The sequence below is a fragment of the Oncorhynchus tshawytscha genome, linkage group LG04 (assembly GCF_018296145.1).
Source record: "Oncorhynchus tshawytscha isolate Ot180627B linkage group LG04, Otsh_v2.0, whole genome shotgun sequence".
NCBI classification, from domain to species: domain Eukaryota; kingdom Metazoa; phylum Chordata; class Actinopteri; order Salmoniformes; family Salmonidae; genus Oncorhynchus; species Oncorhynchus tshawytscha.
Window position 1 is genome coordinate 2520070 of NC_056432.1, and position 21806 is coordinate 2541875.

Sequence of the window (21806 nt, forward strand, 5' to 3'; positions counted from 1 at the left end):
TTTAAGATAATGTGAAGTCATTAACGTCACATGATGAGGAGATTCACTAAATGTGTACATTCCATCTCCAATATGTTGTTAGGTTTAGGTTCAAGGAAGCCTCCACAATGTTCTCTCTCTCTCTCTCTCTGTCTGTCTCTCAATTCAATTCAATTCAAGGGCTTTATTGGCATGGGAAACATGTGTTAACATTGCCAAAGCAAGTGAGGTTGATCATATATAAAGTGAAATAAACAATAACAATTAACAGTAAACATTACACATACAGAAGTTTCAAAACAATTAAGACATTACAAATGTCATATTATATATATACAGTGTTTTAACAATGTACAAATGGTTAAAGGACACAATATAAAATAAATAGGCATAAATATGGGTTGTATTTACAATGGTGTTTGTTCTTCACTGGTTGCCCTTTTCTCGTGGCAACAGGTCACAAATTTTGCTGCTGTGATGGCACACTGTGGAATTTCACCCAGTAGATAAGTGGGAGTTTTTCAAAATTGGATTTGTTTTCGAATTATTTGTGGATCTGTGTAATCTGAGGGAAATATGTCTCTCTAATATGGTCATACATTGGGCAGGAGGGTAGGAAGTGCAGCTCAGTTTCCACCTCATTTTGTGGGCAGTGAGCACATAGCCTGTCTTCTCTTGAGAGCCATGTCTGCCTACGGCTGCCTTTCTCAATAGCAAGGCTATGCTCACTGAGTCTGTACATAGTCAAAGCTTTTCTTCATTTTGGGTCAGTCACAGTGGTCAGGTATTCTGCCGCTGTGTACTCTCTGTGTAGGGCCAAATAGCATTCTAATTTGCTCTGTTTTTTTGTAAATTCTTTCCAATGTGTCAAGTAATTATCTTTTTGTTTTCTCATGATTTGGTTGGGTCTAATTGTGCTGCTGTCCTGGGGCTCTGTAGGGTGTGTTTGTGTTTGTGTTTGTGAACAGAGACCCAGGACCAGCTTGCTTAGGGGACTCTTCTCCAGGTTCATCTCTCTGTAGGTTATGGCTTTGTTATGGAAGGTTTGGGAATCGCTTCCTTTTAGGTGGTTATAGAATTTAACGGCTCTTTTCTGGATTTTGATAATTAGTGGGTATCGGCCTAATTCTGCTCTGCATGCATTATTTGGTGTTCTACGTTGTACACAGATTATATTTTTGCAGAATTCTGCGTGCAGAGTCTCAATTTGGTGTTTGTCTCATTTTGTGAAGTCTTGGTTGTTGAGCGAACCCCAGACCTCACAACCATAAAGGGCAATGGGCTCTATGACTGATTCAAGTATTTTTATCCAAATCCTAATTGGTATGTTGAAATGTATGTTCCTTTTGATGGCATATAATGCCCTTCTTGCCTTGTCTCTCAGATCGTTCACAGCTTTGTGGAAGTTACCTGTGGCGCTGATGTTTAGGCCAAGGTATGTATAGTTTTTTGTGTGCTCTAGGGCAACAGTGTCTAGATGGAATTTGTATTTGTGGTCCTGGTGACTGGACCTTTTTTGGAACACCATTATTTCGGTCTTACTGAGATTTACTGTCAGGGCCCAGGTCTGACAGAATCTGTGCATAAGATCTAGGTGCTGCTGTAGGCCCTCCTTGGTTGGTGACAGAAGCACCAGATCATCAGCAAACAGCAGACATTTGACTTCGGATTCTAGTAGGGTGAGGCCGGGTGCTGCAGACTTTTCTAGTGCCCGCGCCAATTTGTTGATATATATGTTGAAGAGGGTGGGGCTTAAGCTGCATCCCTGTCTCACCCCACGACCCTGTGTGAAGAAATGTGTGTTTTTTGCCAATTTTAACCGCACACTTGTTGTTTGTGTACATGGATTTTATAATGTCGTATGTTTTCCCCCAACACCACTTTCCATCAGTTTGTATAGCAGACCCTCGTGCCAAATTGAGTCATAAGCTTTTTTGAAATCAACAAAGAATGAGAAGACTGCCTTTGTTTTGGTTTGTTTGGTTGTCAATTAGGGTGTGCAGGGTGAATACATGGTCTGTTGTACGGTAATTTGGTAAAAAGCCAATTTGACATTTGCTCAGTACATTGGTTTCATTGAGGAAATGTACGAGTCTGCTGTTAATGATAATGCAGAGGATTTTCCCAAGGTTGCTGTAGACTCATATCCCACGGTAGTTATTGGGGTCAAATTTGTCTCCACCTTTGTGGATTGGGGTGATCAGTCCTTGGTTCCAAATATTGGGGAAGATGCCAGAGCTAAGGATGATGTTAAATAGTTTTAGTATAGCCAATTGGAATGTGTTGTCTGTATATTTGATCATTTCATTGAGGATACCATCAACACCACAGGCCTTTTTGGGTTGGTGGGTTTTTATTTTGACCTGTAACTCATTATGATCTAACTATAATTAAAACCAGTGTGGGTATGATCTAACTATCATTAAAACCAGTGGGTATGATCTAACTATCATTAAAGCCAGTGGGTATGATCTAACTATCATTAAAACCAGTGGGTATGATCTAACTGTCATTAAAACCAGTGGGTATGATCTGTCATTAAAACCAGTGGGTATGATCTAACTATCATTAAAGCCAGTGGGTATGATCTAACTATCATTAAAACCAGTGTGGGTATGATCTAACTATCATTAAAACCAGTGTGGGTATGATCTAACTATCATTAAAACCAGTGTGGGTATGATCTAACTATCATTAAAACCAGTGTGGGTATGATCTAACTATCATTAAAACCAGTGTGGGTATGATCTAACTATCATTAAAACCAGTGTGGGATCTAACTATCATTAAAACCAGTGGGTATGATCTGTCATTAAAACCAGTGGGTATGATCTAACTATCATTAAAACCAGTGGGTATGATCTAACTATCATTAAAACCAGTGTGGGTATGATCTAACTATCATTAAAACCAGTGGGTATGATCTAACTATCATTAAAACCAGTGGGTATGATCTAACTATCATTAAAACCAGTGGGTATGATCTAACTATCATTAAAACCAGTGGGTATGATCTAACTATCATTAAAACCAGTGGGTATGATCTGACTATCATTAAAACCAGTGGGTATGATCTAACTATCATTAAAACCAGTGGGTATGATCTGTCATTAAAACCAGTGGGTATGATCTAACTATCATTAAAACCAGTGTGGGTATGATCTAACTATCATTAAAACCAGTGGGTATGCTCTAACTATCATTAAAACCAGTGTGGGTATGATTGTGATTTTAACTATAATTTTCCTCCGTAGTTAAGTTGTGTACTTGGATTGGGGAAATTGGCTATGGTTGCCCTATGACTATGCCTTGGCCTATCAGCAATAATACTCTACACATTCATTAGCTCAGAGCAAGCTATGTGATGATGTCCTTACTCTGCTGTTTTGGGGCCTATTTTCTCTAACCTGTATACCAGAAACACACCAGGAAAAGCAGTTGGAGCTTTGAGGAAGAGAACTACAGACCTGTCATTACCCATTATCATACGATGTAGTAAACCGCACAAGTCCCTGGTCAGGTTAATGTGTAACTGGAATAAAGACACGCACACGGACACACACGGAGACGCACACACACACACACACACGCACGCACACGGACACACACACACACGGACACACACACACACACGGACACACACACACACACGCACGCACGCACACGGACACACGGACACACGCACACACACACACACACGCATGCACGCACGCACACGGACACACACACGCGCGCACACACACACGCACATACACACGCACACACGCATGCATGCACACACGCACACGGACACACCACACACACACCCACGTCTGCAAATGATTTTCAAAGTCAGCCAGAAGTAACTGCAGTTACAGATGTAGAAGAACTGTAAAACTTGTATTTGAGGTTTTAAAAATACTTCTGAAATGTGTAATTTCACCAAAACACTGCATTCCATCAACGGTCAAGCATGGTGGTGGTAGTGTGATGGTTTGGGGTCAGCATGGTGGTGGTAGTGTGATCGTTTGGGGTCAGCATGGTGGTGGTAGTGTGATGGTTTGGGGTCAGCATGGTGGTGGTAGTGTGATCGTTTGGGGTCAGCATGGTGGTGGTAGTGTGATGGTTTGGGGTCAGCATGGTGGTGGTAGTGTGATGGTTTGGGGTCAGCATGGTGGTGGTAGTGTGATGGTTTGGGGTCAGCATGGTGGTGGTAGTGTGATGGTTTGGGGTCAGCATGGTGGTGGTGGTAGTGTGATGGTTTGGGGTCAGCATGGTGGTGGTAGTGTGATGGTTTGGGGTCAGCATGGTGGTGGTAGTGTGATCGTTTGGGGTCAGCATGGTGGTGGTAGTGTGATGGTTTGGGGTCAGCATGGTGGTGGTAGTGTGATCGTTTGGGGTCAGCATGGTGGTGGTAGTGTGATGGTTTGGGGTCAGCATGGTGGTGGTAGTGTGATGGTTTGGGGTCAGCATGGTGGTAGTGTGATGGTTTGGGGTCAGCATGGTGGTGGTGGTGGTAGTGTGATGGTTTGGGGTCAAGCATGGTGGTGGTAGTGTGATGGTTTGGGGTCAGCATGGTGGTGGTAGTGTGATGGTTTGGGGTCAGTATGGTGGTGGTAGTGTGATGGTTTGGGGTCAGCATGGTGGTGGTAGTGTGATGGTTTGGGGTCAGCATGGTGGTGGTAGTGTGATGGTTTGGGGTCAGCATGGTGGTGGTAGTGTGATGGTTTGGGGTCAGCATGGTGGTGGTAGTGTGATGGTTTGGGGTCAGCATGGTGGTGGTAGTGTGATGGTTTGAGGTCAGCATGGTGGTGGTAGTGTGATGGTTTGGGGTCAGCATGGTGGTGGTGGTAGTGTGATGGTTTGGGGTCAGCATGGTGGTGGTAGTATGATGGTTTGGGGTCAGCATGGTGGTGGTAGTGTGATGGTTTGGGGTCAGCATGGTGGTGGTGGTAGTGTGATGGTTTGGGGTCAGCATGGTGGTGGTGGTAGTGTGATGGTTTGGGGTCAGCATGGTGGTGGTAGTATGATGGTTTGGGGTCAGCATGGTGGTGGTAGTGTGATGATGTTTGGGGTCAGCATGGTGGTGGTAGTGTGATGGTTTGGGGTCAGCATGGTGGTGGTGGTAGTGTGATGGTTTGGGGTCAGCATGGTGGTGGTGGTGGTAGTGTGATGGTTTGGGGTTAGTATGGTGGTGGTAGTGTGATGGTTTGGGGTCAGCATGGTGGTGGTAGTGTGATGGTTTGGGGTCAGCATGGTGGTAGTGTGATGGTTTGGGGTTAGCATGGTGGTGGTGGTAGTGTGATGGTTTGGGGTCAGCATGGTGGTGGTAGTGTGATGGTTTGGGGTCAGTATGGTGGTGGTAGTGTGATGGTTTGGGGTCAGCATAGTGGTAGTGTGATGGTTTGGGGTCAGCATGGTGGTTTGGGGTCAGTATGGTGGTGGTAGTGTGATGGTTTGGGGTCAGCATGGTGGTGGTGGTAGTGTGATGGTTTGGGGTCAGCATGGTGGTGGTGTTATTGTGATGGTTTGGGGTCACAGCACATCTACAGTCTACAGACCCTACTGAGTATTCCCTGTGAAACCACACCACATCTATAGTCTACAGACCCTACTGAGTATTCCCTGTGAAACGACACCACATCTACAGTCTACAGACCCTACTGAGTATTCCCTGTGAAACCACATCTACAGTCTACAGACCCTACTGAGTATTCCCTGTGAAACCACATCTACAGTCTACAGACCCTACTGAGTATTCCCTGTGAAACCACATCTACAGTCTACAGACCCTACTGATTATTCCCTGTGAAACCACACCACATCTACAGTCTACAGACCCTACTGAGTATTCCCTGAAACGAAACATCTACAGACACCCTACATCTAAACGACACCACATCTAGTCTACAGACCCTACTGAGTATTCCCTGTGAAACCACATCTACAGTCTACAGACCCTACTGAGTATTCCCTGTGAAACCACATATACAGTCTACAGACCCTACTGAGTATTCCCTGTGAAACGACACCACATCTACAGTCTACAGACCCTACTGAGTATTCCCCTACAATACTTTCACTGCTGAACACAGAATAGTTCTTGCTCTGAGCCAATATGTATTACATAAACAGTGATTCGTGTTGGGGGACATTTATTTGACCTTAGAACATGTTTTAAAACCCACATTTAATGAAAATATCACTTAAAAATGAACAAAATATAAATCATGAATAGTTATTGATACTTTTCTACGATTACATAGGCGACTTTTAATGTAGAACATTTTAGAAATCCCGTGACCTGCAAGTACTGTATTTTCAGTGTTGCTGATGAGACGCTGATCATGTGATGGGCTCGCAAATCAAATGCCCCACATTGCAGCTGCAGCGCGAGTGCAAGTAGGGAGTAATAGAGTTGAATAAAAACTTAGACTTGAACTCATAAAAACAGCAGCTGTTTGATGTATTCTTTGACAGTCTCTGATCATGTTTTAATTTTTTAATTATTATTATTATTATTTATTTTTTTTACCCCTTTTTCTCCCCAATTTCATGGTATCCAATTGTTGTAGTAGCTACTATCTTGTCTCATCGCTAGAACTCCCGTACGGGCTCGGGAGAGACGAAGGTTGAAAGTCATGTGTCCTCCGATACACAACCCAACCAAGGCGCACTGCTTCTAAACACAGCGCGCATCCAACCGGAAGCCAGCCGCACCAATGTGTCGGAGGAAACACCGTGCACCTGGCAACCTTGGTTAGCGAGCACTGCGCCCAGTCCGCCACAGGAGTCGCTGGTGCGCGATGAGACAAGGATATCCCTACCGGCCAACCCCTCCCTAACCCGGGCGACGCTAGGCCAATTGTGCGTTGCCCCACGGACCTCCCGGTTGCGGCCGATTACGACAGAGCCTGGGCGCGAACCCAGAGTCTCTGGTGGCACAACTGGCGCTGCAGTACAGCACCCTTAACCACTGCGTCATCCGGGAGGCCCGATCATGTTTTTAAAAGTTATCAAATCACGTTGGCTGGTATCAAACTTTCCTGTGCCTGGAGGTCGTGGAAGCTCTGTCGGCACGGGGATTGGAGCTGTCCGTTTGGCCAGCGCAGTACGCACACTCGATTTAGCCACAGATCTCTCGGTCCGCCAGGGAGGCAGAGTTTGTCTTTTAAGACAAATTAAATGATTCAAAATGGGAACACTTTGCCTACCCAGTGCCCAGGGCTTCTGAATCAAGTGCACCTAACCACCAACAGGGTTTCTGAATCAAGTGCACCTAACCACCAACAGGGTTTCTGAATCAAGTGCACCTACTGCCAACAGGGTTTTGGAATCAAGTGCACCTACTGCCAACAGGGTTTCTGAATCAAGTGCACCTACTGCCAACAGGGCTTTCTGAATCAAGTGCACCTACTGCCAACAGGGTTTCTGTATCAAGTGCACCTACTGCCAACAGGGCTTACTGAATCAAGTGCACCTACTGCCAACAGGGTTTCTGAATCAAGTGCACCTACTGCCAACAGGGTTTCTGAATCAAGTGCACCTACTGCCAACAGGGCTTTCTGAATCAACTGCACCTACTGCCAACAGGGTTTCTGAATCAAGTGCACCTACTGCCAACAGGGTTTCTGAATCAAGTGCACCTACCACCAGCAGGGTTTCTGAATCAAGTGCACCTACTGCCAACAGGGTTTCTGAATCAAGTGCACCTACTGCCAACAGGGTTTCTGAATCAAGTGCACCTACTGCCAACAGGGCTTTCTGAATCAAGTGCACCTACTGCCAACAGGGCTTTCTGAATCAAGTGCACCTACTGCCAACAGGGTTTCTGAATCAAGTGCACCTACTGCCAACAGGGCTTTCTGAATCAAGTGCACCTACTGCCAACAGGGCTTTCTGAATCAAGTGCACCTACTGCCAACAGGGTTTCTGAATCAAGTTCACCTACTGCCAACAGGGCTTTCTGAATCAAGTGCACCTACTGCCAACAGGGCTTTCTGAATCAAGTGCACCTACTGCCAACAGGGCTTTCTGAATCAAGTGCACCTACTGCCAACAGGGCTTTCTGAATCAAGTGCACCTACTGCCAACAGGGTTTCTGAATCAAGTGCACCTACTGCCAACAAGGTTTCTGAATCAAGTGCACCTACTGCCAACAGGGCTTTCTGAATCAAGTGCACCTATTGCCAACAGGGCTTTCTGTATCAAGTGCACCTACTGCCAACAGGGTTTCTGAATCAAGTGCACCTACTGCCAACAGGGCTTTCTGAATCAAGTGCACCTACTGCCAACAGGGCTTTCTGAATCAAGTGCACCTACTGCCAACAGGGCTTTCTGAATCAAGTGCACCTACTGCCAACAGGGTTTCTGAATCAAGTGCACCTACTGCCAACAGGGCTTTCTGAATCAAGTGCACCTACTGCCAACAGGGTTTCTGAATCAAGTGCACCTACTGCCAACAGGGCTTTCTGAATCAACTGCACCTATTGCCAACAGGGCTTTCTGAATCAGGTGCACCTACTGCCAACAGGGTTTCTGAATCAACTGCACCTACTGCCAACAGGGCTTTCTGAATCAAGTGCACCTACTGCCAACAGGGCTTTCTGAATCAAGTGTACCTACTGCCAACAGGGCTTTCTGAATCAAGTGCACCTACTGCCAACAGGGCTTTCTGAATCAAGTGCACCTACTGCCAACAGGATTTCTGAATCAAGTGCACCTACTGCCAACAGGGTTTCTGAATCAAGTGCACCTACTGCCAACAGGGCTTTGTGAATCAAGTGCACCTACTGCCAACAGGGTTTCTGAATCAAGTGCACCTACTGCCAACAGGGCTTTCTGAATCAAGTGCACCTACTGCCAACAGGGCTTTCTGAATCAAGTGCACCTACTGCCAACAGGGCTTTGTGAATCAAGTGCACCTACTGCCAACAGGGCTTTCTGAATCAAGTGCACCTACTGCCAACAGGGTTTCTGAATCAAGTGCACCTACTGCCAACAGGGTTTCTGAATCAAGTGCACCTACTCCCAACAGGGCTTTGTGAATCAAGTGCACCTACTCCCAACAGGGCTTTGTGAATCAAGTGCACCTACTGCCAACAGGGCTTTGTGAATCAAGTGCACCTACTGCCAACAGGGCTTTGTGAATCAAGTGCACCTTCCACCAACAGTAGAACACTAAATAAATGAGCACAAGCCTTTATGCCCTTATCATTGGCTTTTCTAAAGAAATGTTTGGTGATCGACTTGGAAAGCCTTGATCCACCGGTTGATGGCCACTGGTTTATTGTGTTCCACTCAGACGATAATGACATACATAATGTCACTGAAATGGCTTGGAAACTGAAATAATATGCAGTCAGAGATTTCAGAGCTGCATCAAGATAGCTGGAAGGGTAACAGGATGATTTACACTGTTAATATGCTTCTCACTTATTCTGACATCTCCCCTCCTCCTCCTTTCCTCCTCCATCTCCTGTCCTTCTCCTCTCCTCCTCCTCTATATCTCCCCTCCTCCTCTCCATCTCCCCTCCTCCTCCTCTCCTTCTCCCTACATCTCCTCTCCTCCATCTCCTCTCCTTCTCCTCCCTACATCTCTCCATCTCCTCTCCATCTCCTCTCCTCCTCCTCTCCTCTCCTCCTCTCCATCTCCTGTCCTCCTACTCTCCGTCTCCTGTCCTCCTCCTCTTCATCTCCTGTCCTCCTCCTCTCCATCTCCTCCTCTCCATCTCCCCTCCTCTCCTCTCCATCTCCTCTCCTTCTCCCGACATCTCTCATCCTCCTCTCCATCTCCTCTCCTCCTCCATCTCCTGTCCTCCTCCTCTCCTCCATCTCCTGTCCTCCTCCTCTCCATCTCCTCTCCTCCTCCTCTCCTTCTCCCTACATATTCTCTCCTCCTCCATCCCCTGTCCTCCTCCTCTCCTCTTCTCTACAGTTACCTGGCTGACCAGTGCTGGAATGGCGGCTGCATCTACCTGATCATGCTCCGGAGGATCAAGCGCAAAGCCCCTCTCCCTCCATGCAATGGAAACAGCAAAGTCACCAACAGTGGTGGCTCCGCCCACTCCCTGGACAACCTGAGCGGCATCTCCTCCGAGCCTCCCAGTAGCCTGCTGACGCAGAATGGCGATGGCAAACGTTTGCGAAAGTTCGGCGTCATCTCCCGGTCGTCGTTAAATCGTGATAGTACAGACGGTAAGGACGGTAGCTGTGACGATGGCGGTAGGGTGGCGGTGGAGAATGGTTACCACGGCTACAGAGGATCCACGGTATCCATGGAGATGGAGGTCACGCTCCCTGAGGGGAGACCAGGAAGGAAGGATGAGGGGCCCATGACTGTCCTGCCCCCTCTAGCGATCCCCCGCAACCTGCTGAACAGTGGAGGGACCGCCACCCTGCCTAACCGCTCCCACAGGGGACTGTCAGAACACAAGACAGAGTCATTCAGCAGTGATACCTCCAGTCAGGTAAGACAGACAGCCATTCAGCAGTGATACCTCCAGTCAGGTAAGACAGACAGCCATTCAGCAGTGATACCTCCAGTCAGGTAAGACAGACGGTCATTCAGCAGTGATACCTCCAGTCAGGTAAGACAGACAGTCATTCAGCAGTGATACCTCCAGTCAGGTAAGACAGACAGTCTCTAAGCAGTGATACCTCCAGTCAGGTAAGACAGACAGTCATTCAGCAGTGATACCTCCAGTCAGGTAAGACAGACAGTCATTCAGCAGTGATACCTCCAGTCAGGTAAGACAGACAGTCTCTAAGCAGTGATACCTCCAGTCAGGTAAGACAGACAGTCTCTATCAGTGAATCCTCCAATCAGGTAAGACAGACAGTCTCTAAGCAGTGATACCTCCTGTCAGGTAAGACAGACAGTCTCTATCAGTGAATCCTCCAATCAGGTAAGACAGACAGTCTCTAAGCAGTGATACCTCCTGTCAGGTAAGACAGACAGTCTCTATCAGTGAATCCTCCAATCAGGTAAGACAGAGCACTCTGTGGGTTCAACACATTGGTCAAATGGAGCTGCTTGATTTAGTCTACTCGGTACAATGGAACTATTGGAATAGTAAAAGATCACAACTCATAAGCTAAATTAAGTGCAAAGTATTTGACACCTACAGTGCCTTAGGGAAGTATTCAGACCCCTTGACTTTTTCCACATTATATTACATTACAGCCTCATTCTAAAATGGATTAAATCGTTTTTTTCCCTGCATTATGCACCGTAATGACAAAGCGAAAATTTACAAATGTATAAAAAAAACAGCAACAACAAATATCACATTTCCATAAGTATTCAGACCCTATACTCAGTCCTTTATTGAAGCACCTTTGGCAGCGATTACAGCCTCGAGTCTTCTTGGGTATGACGCTACAAGCTTGGCACAGCTGTATTTGGGGAGTTTCTCCCATTCTTCTCTGTCAGGTTGGATGGGGAGCGTCGCTGCACAGCTATTTTCAGGTTTCTCTAGAGATGTTCGATTGGATTCAAGTCCGGGCTCTGGCTGGGCCACTTAAGGACATTCAAAGACTTGTCATCCCGAAGCCACTCTTGTGTTGTCTTGGCTGTGTGCTTAGGGTTGTTGTTCTGTTGGAAGGTGAACCTTCGTCCCAGTCTGAGGTCCTGAGCGCTCTGGAGCAGGTTTTCATCAAGGATCTTTCTGTACTTTTCTCCGTTCATCTTTGCCTCGATCCTGACTAGTCTCCCAGTCCCTGCCACTGAAAAAAATCTCCACAGCATGATGCTGCCACCACCATGCTTCACCGTAGGGATGGTGCCAGGTTTCCTCCAGACGTGATGCTTGGCATTCAGGCCAAAGAATTAAATCTTGGTTTCATTAGACCAGAGAATATTGTTTCTTATGGTCTGAGAGTCTTTAGGTGCCTTTTGGCAAACTCCAAGCAGGCTGTCATGTACCTTTGACTGAGGAGTGGCTTCAATGTGTCCACTCTACGATAAAGACCTGTTTGGTGGAGTGCTGCAGATTGGAGTACTTGTCGAAAGTTCTCCCATCTCCACAGAGGAACTCTGGAGCTCTGTCAGAGAGACAATCGGGTTCTTGGTCACCTCCCTGACCAATACACTTCTCCCTTGATTGCTCAGCCTCGGCACAATCCTGTCTCAGAGCTCTATGGACAATTCCTTCGACCCCATGTCTTGGTTTTTGCTCTGACATGCACTGACAACTGTGGGACCTTGTATAGGCAGGTGTGTGCCTTTCCAAATAATGTCCAATCAATTGAATTTACCACAGGTGGACTCCAATCAAGTTGTAGAAACATCTCAAGAATGATCAATGGAACCGTTCTGCCCCCGAACAGGCAGTTAACCCACTGTTCCTAGGCCGTCATTGAAAATAAGAATTTGTTCTTAACTGACTTGCCTAGTTAAATAAAGGTAAAATTAAATTTAAAAAACACACACACTCACACATAATATGCACATACATTCATACTGACTCCACACCCACTCACATAAACACTGCTCTGCTACTCTGTTTATCAAATATTTTGTTGTCACCTTACCCCTATACATATCTTCAGTTGAAGTCGGATGTTTACATACACTTAGGTTGGAGTCATTAAAACTCGGTTTTCAACCACTCCACAAATTTCTTGTTAACAAACTATAGTTTTGGCAAGTCAGTTAGGACATCTACTTTGTGCATGACACAAGTAATTTTTCCAACAATTGTTTACAGGCAGATTATTTCACTTATAATTCACTTATAATTCACTGTATCACAATTCCAGTGGGTCAGAAGTTGATTGTGCCTTTAAACAGCTTGGAAAATTCCAGAAAATGATGTCATGGCTTTAGAAGCTTCTGATAGGCTAATTGACATAATTTGAGTCAATTGGAGGTGTACCTATGGATATATTTCAAGGCCTACCTTCAAACTCTGTGCCTCTGCTTGACATCATGGGAAAATCAAAAGACCTCAGCCAAGACCTCATAAAATGTCGATCTCCACAAGTCTGGTTCATCCTTGGGAGCAATTTCCATTGGGTTAGGGTTGCCATTGGGTTAGGGTTGGAGAGGAGAGGACTAACCAAAGGCCTGAAGGTGCCACGTTCATCTGTACAAACAATAGTATACACGTATAAACACCATGGGACCACGCAGCTGTCATACCCCTCAGGAAGAAGACACGTTCTGTCTCCTAGAGATGAATGTACTTTGGTGCGAAAACTGCAAATCAATCCCAGAACCACAGCAAAGGACCTTGTGAAGATGCTGGAGGAAACGGGTACAGAAGTATCTATATCCACCGTAAAACTAGTCCTATATCGACATAACCTGAAAGGCCGCTCAGCAAGGAAGAAGCCACTGCTCCAAAACCACCATAAAAATGCCAGACTACGGTTTGCAACTCCACATGGGACAAAGATCGTACTTTTTTGGAGAAATGTCCTCTGGTCTGATGAAACAAAAATAGAACTGTTTGGCCATAATGACCATCGTTATGTTTGGAGGAAAAAGGGAGAGGCTTGCAAGCCAAAGAACACCATCCCAACCTTGAAGCATGGGGGTGGCAGCATCATGTTGTGGAGGTGCTTTGCTGCAGGAGGGACTGGTGCACTTCACAAAATAGATGGCATCATGAAGGAGGAGAATTATGTGGATATATTGAAGCAACATCTCAAGACATCAGTCAGGAAGTTAAAGCTTGGTCGCAAATGGGTCTTCCAAATGGACATTGACCCCAAGCATACTTCCAAAGTTTTGGCAAAATGGCTTAAGGACAACTGAGTCAAGGTATTGGAGTGGCCATCACAAAGCCCTGACCTCAATCCTATAGAAAATTTGTGGGCAGAACTGAAAAAAAGCGTGTGCGAGCAAGGAGGCCTACAAACCTGATTTAGTTACACCAGCTCTGTCAGGAGGAATGGGCCAAAATTCACCCAACTTATTGTGGGAAGCTTGTGGAAGGCTACACAAAACATTTGACCCAAGGTAAACAATTTAAAGCTAATGCTACCAAATACTACACATTCTTAAAATAAAGTGGTGATCCTAACTGACCTAAAACAGGGAATTTTTACTGGGATTAAATGTCAGGAATTGTGACAAACTGAGTTTAAATGTAGTTGGCTAAGGTGGATGTAAACTTCCTACTTCAACTGTACATCCATCACTCCATTATCTCTGCACGTTGTTTTTTTTTATTTTTTATTTATTTATCTGTTATTTCACCAGGTAAGTTGACTGAGAACACGTTCTCATTTGCAGCAACGACCTGGGGAATAGTTACAGGGGAGAGGAGGGGGATGAATGAGCCAATTGTAAACTGGGGATTATTATGGTACTGGAATTTACCCTGTAAATAGTCACCTTCCCCCTAAATATATCTACCTCCTATAGTATGGTATTAACTGACCCTGTATACAGTATGGTATTAACTATCCCTGTATATAGTATGGTATTAACTGACCCTGTATATAGTATGGTATTAACTGACCCTGTATATAGTATGGTATTAACTATCCCTGTATATAGTATGGTATTAACTGACCCTGTATATAGTATGGTATTAACTGACCCTGTATATAGTATGGTATTAACTATCCCTGTATATAGTATGGTATTAACTGACCCTGTATATAGTATGGTATTAACTGACCCTGTATATAGTATGGTATTAACTGACCCTGTATATAGTATGGTATTAACTGACCCTGTATATAGTATTAAACTGACCCTGTATATAGTATGGTATTAACTGACCCTGTATATAGTATGGTATTAACTGACCCTGTATATAGTATGGTATTAACTGACCCTGTATATAGTATGGTATTAACTGACCCTGTATATAGTATTAACTGACCCTGTATATAGTATGGTATTAACTGACCCTGTATATAGTATGGTATTAACTGACCCTGTATATAGTATGGTATTAACTGACCCTGTATATAGTATGGTATTAACCTGGCCCTGTATATAGTATTAACTGACCCTGTATATAGTATGGTATTAACTGACCCTGTATATAGTATGGTATTAACTGACCCTGTATATAGTATGGTATTAACTGACCCTGTATATAGTATGGTATTAACCTGGCCCTGTATATAGTATTAACTGACCCTGTATATAGTATGGTATTAACTGACCCTGTATATAGTATGGTATTAACTGACCCTGTATATAGTATTAAACTGACCCTGTATATATTATTAACTGACCCTGTATATAGTATGGTATTAACTGACCCTGTATATAGTATGGTATTAACCTGACCCTGTATATAGTATGGTATTAACTGACCCTGTATATAGTATGGTATTAACTGACCCTGTATATAGTATGGTATTAACTGACCCTGTATATAATATGGTATTAACTGACCCTGTATATAGTATGGTATTAACTGACCCTGTATATAGTATTAACTGACCCTGTATATAGTATGGTATTAACTGACCCTGTATATAGTATGGTATTAACTGACCCTGTATATAGTATGGTATTAACCTGGCCCTGTATATAGTATTAACTGACCCTGTATATAGTATGGTATTAACTGACCCTGTATATAGTATGGTACTAACTGACCCTGTATATAGTATGGTATTAACCTGACCCTGTATATAGTATGGTATTAACCTGACCCTGTATATAGTATGGTATTAACTGACCCTGTATATAGTATGGTATTAACTGACCCTGTATATAGTATTATTAACTGACCCTGTATATAGTATGGTATTAACTGACCCTGTATATAGTATGGTATTAACTGACCCTGTATATAGTATGGTATTAACTGACCCTGTATATAGTATGGTATTAACTGACCCTGTATATAGTATGGTATTAACCTGACCCTGTATATAGTATTAACTGACCCTGTATATAGTATGGTATTAACTGACCCTGTATATAGTATTAAACTGTCCCTGTATATAGTGTGGTATTAACTGACCCTGTATATAGTATGGTATTAACTGACCCTGTATATAGTATGGTATTAACTGACCCTGTATATAGTATGGTATTAACTGACCCTGTATATAGTATGGTATTAACTGACCCTGTATATAGTATGGTATTAACTGACCCTGTATATAGTATGGTATTAACTGACCCTGTATATAGTATGGTATTAACTGACCCTGTATATAGTATGGTATTAACTGACCCTGTATATAGTATGGTATTAACTGACCCTGTATATAGTATGGTATTAACTGACCCTGTATATAGTATGGTATTAACTGACCCTGTATATAGTATGGTATTAACTGACCCTGTATATAGTATGGTAGTGACCCTGTATATAGTATGGTATTAACTGACCCTGTATATAGTATGGTATTAACTGACCCTGTATATAGTATGGTATTAACTGACCCTGTATATAGTATGGTATTAACTGACCCTGTATATAGTATGGTATTAACTGACCCTGTATATAGTATGGTATTAACTGACCCTGTATATAGTATGGTATTAACTGACCCTGTATATAGTATGGTATTAACTGACCCTGTATATAGTATGGTATTAACTGACCCTGTATATAGTATGGTATTGACTGACCCTGTAAATAGTATGGTATTAACTGACCCTGTATATAGTATGGTATTAACTGACCCTGTATATAGTATGGTATTAACTGACCCTGTATATAGTATGGTATTAACTGACCCTGTATATAGTATGGTATTAACTGACCCTGTATATAGTATGGTATTGCCTACACAAACTGCCCCAGTGGGAGTACGTTAAATGTCAAAGTGCTCTACAAAGTGACGTAAAACAACATTGCGACACTGCGCTACACTCCGTAGGGTATAAATCAGCATTTAGCCAATCAGAGGGGGTTAGGCTGCCTTGAAGCCCTGACAGGCCTGGCTAGTTTAGAGATTGAATTCAAGGCATTATGCAAAATGGATGGGTCACTTCCAGACATTAATGAGACCAAACTGAGGAGACAAACAGTAGTAGTGAATGACGTGAGAAAGTCTGTTGTTCATAGAGTCCCGTCTTCCTTCTGAATGGGGATGACGTTAGCTGCATGTTGAGTTAGCTTTTCTTCAGAAATACTGTAATCCTGCCAACAAACTCTCCCTTGTACACCCATGAGTCATCCACAGTGACTAACCTCACCACAGAACCACAGACAAAGTGGATCAATGCTAAGCAAATACACCCAACAGCACGCTACTGTTAACTCTGACTACTGTTAACTCTGACTACTGTTAACTCTGACTACTGTTAACTCTGACTACTGTTTACTGTTAACTCTGACTACTGTTAACTCTAACTACTGTTTACTGTTAACTCTGACTACTGTTAACTCTGACTACTGTTAACTCTAACTACTGTTAACTCTGACTACTGTTAACTCTGACTACTGTTAACTCTGACTACTGTTAACTCTGACTACTGTTTACTGTTACTACTGTTAACTCTGACTACTGTTAACTCTAACTACTGTTTACTGTTAACTCTGACTACTGTTAACTCTGACTACTGTTAACTCTAACTACTGTTTACTGTTAACTCTGACTACTGTTAACTCTGACTACTGTTAACTCTAACTACTGTTAACTCTGACTACTGTTAACTCTGACTACTGTTAACTCTGACTACTGTTAACTCTGACTACTGTTAACTCTAACTACTGTTTACTGTTAACTCTGACTACTGTTAACTCTGACTACTGTTAACTCTGACTACTGTTAACTCTAACTACTGTTTACTGTTAACTCTGACTACTGTTAACTCTGACTACTGTTAACTCTGACTACTGTTAACTCTAACTACTGTTTACTGTTAACTCTGACTACTGTTATCTCTGACTACTGTTAACTCTGACTACTGTTAACTCTGACTACTGTTAACTCTAACTACTGTTTACTGTTAACTCTGACTACTGTTAACTCTGACTACTGTTAACTCTAACTACTGTTAACTCTGACTACTGTTAACTCTGACTACTGTTAACTCTAACTACTGTTAACTCTAACTACTGTTAACTCTGACTACTGTTAACTCTGACTACTGTTAACTCTGACTACTGTTAACTCTAACTACTGTTTACTGTTAACTCTGACTACTGTTAACTCTGACTACTGTTAACTCTAACTACTGTTAACTCTGACTACTGTTAACTCTGACTACTGTTAACTCTAACTACTGTTAACTCTAACTACTGTTAACTCTAACTACTGTTAACTCTGACTACTGTTAACTCTGACTACTGTTAACTCTGACTACTGTTAACTCTAACTACTGTTTACTGTTAACTCTGACTACTGTTAACTCTGACTACTGTTAACTCTAACTACTGTTAACTCTGACTACTGTTAACTCTGACTACTGTTAACTCTAACTACTGTTAACTCTAACTACTGTTAACTCTAACTACTGTTAACTCTAACTACTGTTAACTCTGACTACTGTTAACTCTAACTACTGTTATCTCTAACTACTGTTATCTCTAACTACTGTTAACTCTGACTACTGTTAACTCTGACTACTGTTTACTGTTAACTCTGACTACTGTTAACTCTGACTACTGTTAACTCTGACTACTGTTTACTGTTAACTCTAACTACTGTTAACTCTGACTACTGTTAACTCTGACTACTGTTAACTCTGACTACTGTTAACTGACTACTGTTAACTCTGACTACTGTTAACTCTAACTACTGTTAACTCTGACTACTGTTAACTCTAACTACTGTTACATCTGACTACTGTTAACTCTAACTACTGTTAGCTCTAACTACTATTACCTCTGACTACTGTTAACTCAAACACTACTTTTATGGTTTCTACTGTAAAGCTCCTACAGATGCTGAACCCAATATTCATGCGTTGGATGATTCAACATGCAGTTATTTCATTAAAGAATACTACAGTTTACTATATAATGCAAGAGTACTTACTAGAGAATACTGTAGTAAACTGTAGAGTACTACAGTAAATACTACAGTATTTTCCACAAAGAAACACTGTCGTAAATACTACAAAAATATCCCCAAAAACACTGCAGTCTGCAAAAATACTACATTTTTTGGTAACTATAGTAAATACTACGGTAATATCCGCAAAAACACTACACTTTTTTAACTATAGTAAAACAGTATTTAAATTGCATACACCCTGCCCATTCTCCTCCCCCATATAGATATTGGTACCACCCGTAAGTGAGAAACCTACATGCCAAGTATAGACCATACATTATGCTCTATACAGGTTATAGAAAAGAACTCAAGCTCTGTATGTTCTGTTCAGACCCCAGACCTACAGCTCTGTATGTTCTGTTCAGACCCCAGACCTACAGCTCTGTATGTTCTGTTCAGACCCCAGACCTACAGCTCTGTATGTTCTGTTCAGACCCCAGACCTACAACTCTGTATGTTCTGTTCAGACCCCAGACCTACAACTCTGTATGTTCTGTTCAGACCCCAGACCTACAACTCTGTATGTTCTGTTCAGACCCCAGACCTACAACTCTGTATGTTCTGTTCAGACCCCAGACCTACAACTCTGTATGTTCTGTTCAGACCCCAGACCTACAACTCTGTATGTTCTGTTCAGACCCCAGACCTACAGCTCTGTATGTTCTGTTCAGACCCCAGACCTACAGCTGTTCAAATCAAATCAAATCAAATCAAATCAAATCAAATTTTATTTGTGTATGTTCTGTTCAGACCCCAGACCTACAACTCTGTATGTTCTGTTCAGACCCCAGACCTACAACTCTGTATGTTCTGTTCAGACCCCAGACCTACAACTCTGTATGTTCTGTTCAGACCCCAGACCTACAGCTCTGTATGTTCTGTTCTGTTCAGACCCCAGACCTACAACTCTGTATGTTCTGTTCAGACCCCAGACCTACAGCTCTGTATGTTCTGTTCAGACCCCAGACCTACAGCTCTGTATGTTCTGTTCAGACCCCAGACCTACAGCTCTGTATGTTCTGTTCAGACCCCAGACCTACAACTCTGTATGTTCTGTTCAGACCCCAGACCTACAGCTCTGTATGTTCTGTTCAGACCCCAGACCTACAGCTCTGTATGTTCTGTTCAGACCCCAGACCTACAGCTTATGGAAAATGTACGGTTTTTTGTTGTTGTCCTATTTCTCCAGTAGGTTTCCTGAAGGCGAACGCCTCTACGTCAAAGATAATAAAACAAAAGCACTATTATTGAATACTACAGTAATATACGCAAAAACACATCAGTATATACCTTCAGTTTTCTTTTACCACAGTATTTATACTATATACTATAGAGTAAACTACAATAAAGTCTCCAAAAAAATACTACAGTAAAAACTATAATATTCCAACCATAGTACACACTATAGTATATGTTTCGTGTGAGATACACCTGAAAGACGTGTATACAAGATAACAGTGTTTCTGGTTGATCCAGTATGTTCTATAAGACTGCCTGAGGAGTTCAGGAGAGATGGGAAGCGTGAAAATGGGGAAAAGTAACACAGCGTGTGACTGACTGTGACATGTCGGAAGGGCCGTGTTGAATGTCAGCTATGCCGATGCACTGCGACTCCACCCAGTGTCAGATGGTCTGTTGTTCTGGTTTTTGTCTCTACAAATAATTAAGAAAGTTGCACACTCTTGTGTCCTTGTTGTTGCTACGTTTCGGCTGAAGAGCTTTCATCAGGGTGAGTTGTTCTGTCTCTCACACTGTTAGCTCAATACCATTCATGACTAATGGCTTTAGTTGGTGTCAGGCTCTTCCACCGTTGGTCTAAAAGCCAGTCAGGACTAGGAGAGGAATTGCCGTTTTGATGTTGTTTGAATTAAAGAGTGGGGTTCAACAGCTAGTACTAAGAGAGAGAGGAGAAGACTAGCTGTTGGGTTGGGAGAGGAGAGGAGAGGACTAGCTGTTGGGTTGGGAGAGGAGAGGACTAGCTGTTGGTTTAGGGTTGGGAAAGGACAGGACTAGCCGTTGGGTTGGGAGAGGAGAGGACTAACCGTTGGGTTAGGGTTGGGAGAGGAGAGGACTAGCCGTTGGGTTAGGGTTGGGAGAGGAGAGGACTAACCGTTGGGTTAGGGTTGGGAGAGGAGAGGACTAGCTGTTGGGTTAGGGTTGGGAGAGGAGAGGACTAACCGTTGGGTTGGGAGAGGAGAGGAGAGGACTAGCTGTTGGTTTAGGGTTGGGAGAGGACAGGACTAGCCGTTGGGTTGGGAGAGGAGAGGACTAGCTGTTGGTTTAGGGTTGGGAGAGGACAGGACTAGCCGTTGGGTTAGGGTTGGGAGAGGAGAGGACTAGCTATTGGGTTAGGGTTGGGAGAGGAGAGGACTAACCGTTGGGTTGGGAGAGGAGAGGACTAGCTGTTGGTTTAGGGTTGGGAGAGGACAGGACTAGCTGTTGGGTTAGGGTTGGGAGAGGAGAGGACTAGCTATTGGGTTAGGGTTGGGAGAGGAGAGGACTAACCGTTGGGTTGGGAGAGGAGAGGACTAGCTGTTGGTTTAGGGTTGGGAGAGGACAGGACTAGCCGTTGGGTTAGGGTTGGGAGAGGAGAGGACTAGCTATTGGGTTAGGGTTGGGAGAGGAGAGGACTAACCGTTGGGTTGGGAGAGGAGAGGACTAGCTGTTGGTTTAGGGTTGGGAGAGGACAGGACTAGCTGTTGGGTTAGGGTTGGGAGAGGAGAGTTGGGAGGACTAGCTATTGGGTTAGGGTTGGGAGAGGAGAGGACTAACCGTTGGGTTGGGAGAGGAGAGGACTAGCTGTTGGTTTAGGGTTGGGAGAGGACAGGACTAGCTGTTGGGTTAGGGTTGGGAGAGGAGAGGACTAGCTGTTGGTTTAGGGTTGGGAGAGGACAGGACTAGCCGTTGGGTTGGGA

General features: G+C 43.6%; 1 protein-coding gene across 1 annotated transcript in view; it reads left to right on the forward strand.

Moving 5' to 3' along the window:
* Nucleotides 1-21806, forward strand: part of pdzd2 (PDZ domain containing 2) — a 129596-nt gene that overhangs the window by 37327 nt on the left and 70463 nt on the right. The window contains 1 exon segment of the mRNA XM_042321241.1: nucleotides 9896-10450. Coding sequence (XP_042177175.1) covers nucleotides 9896-10450 — 555 coding nt within the window.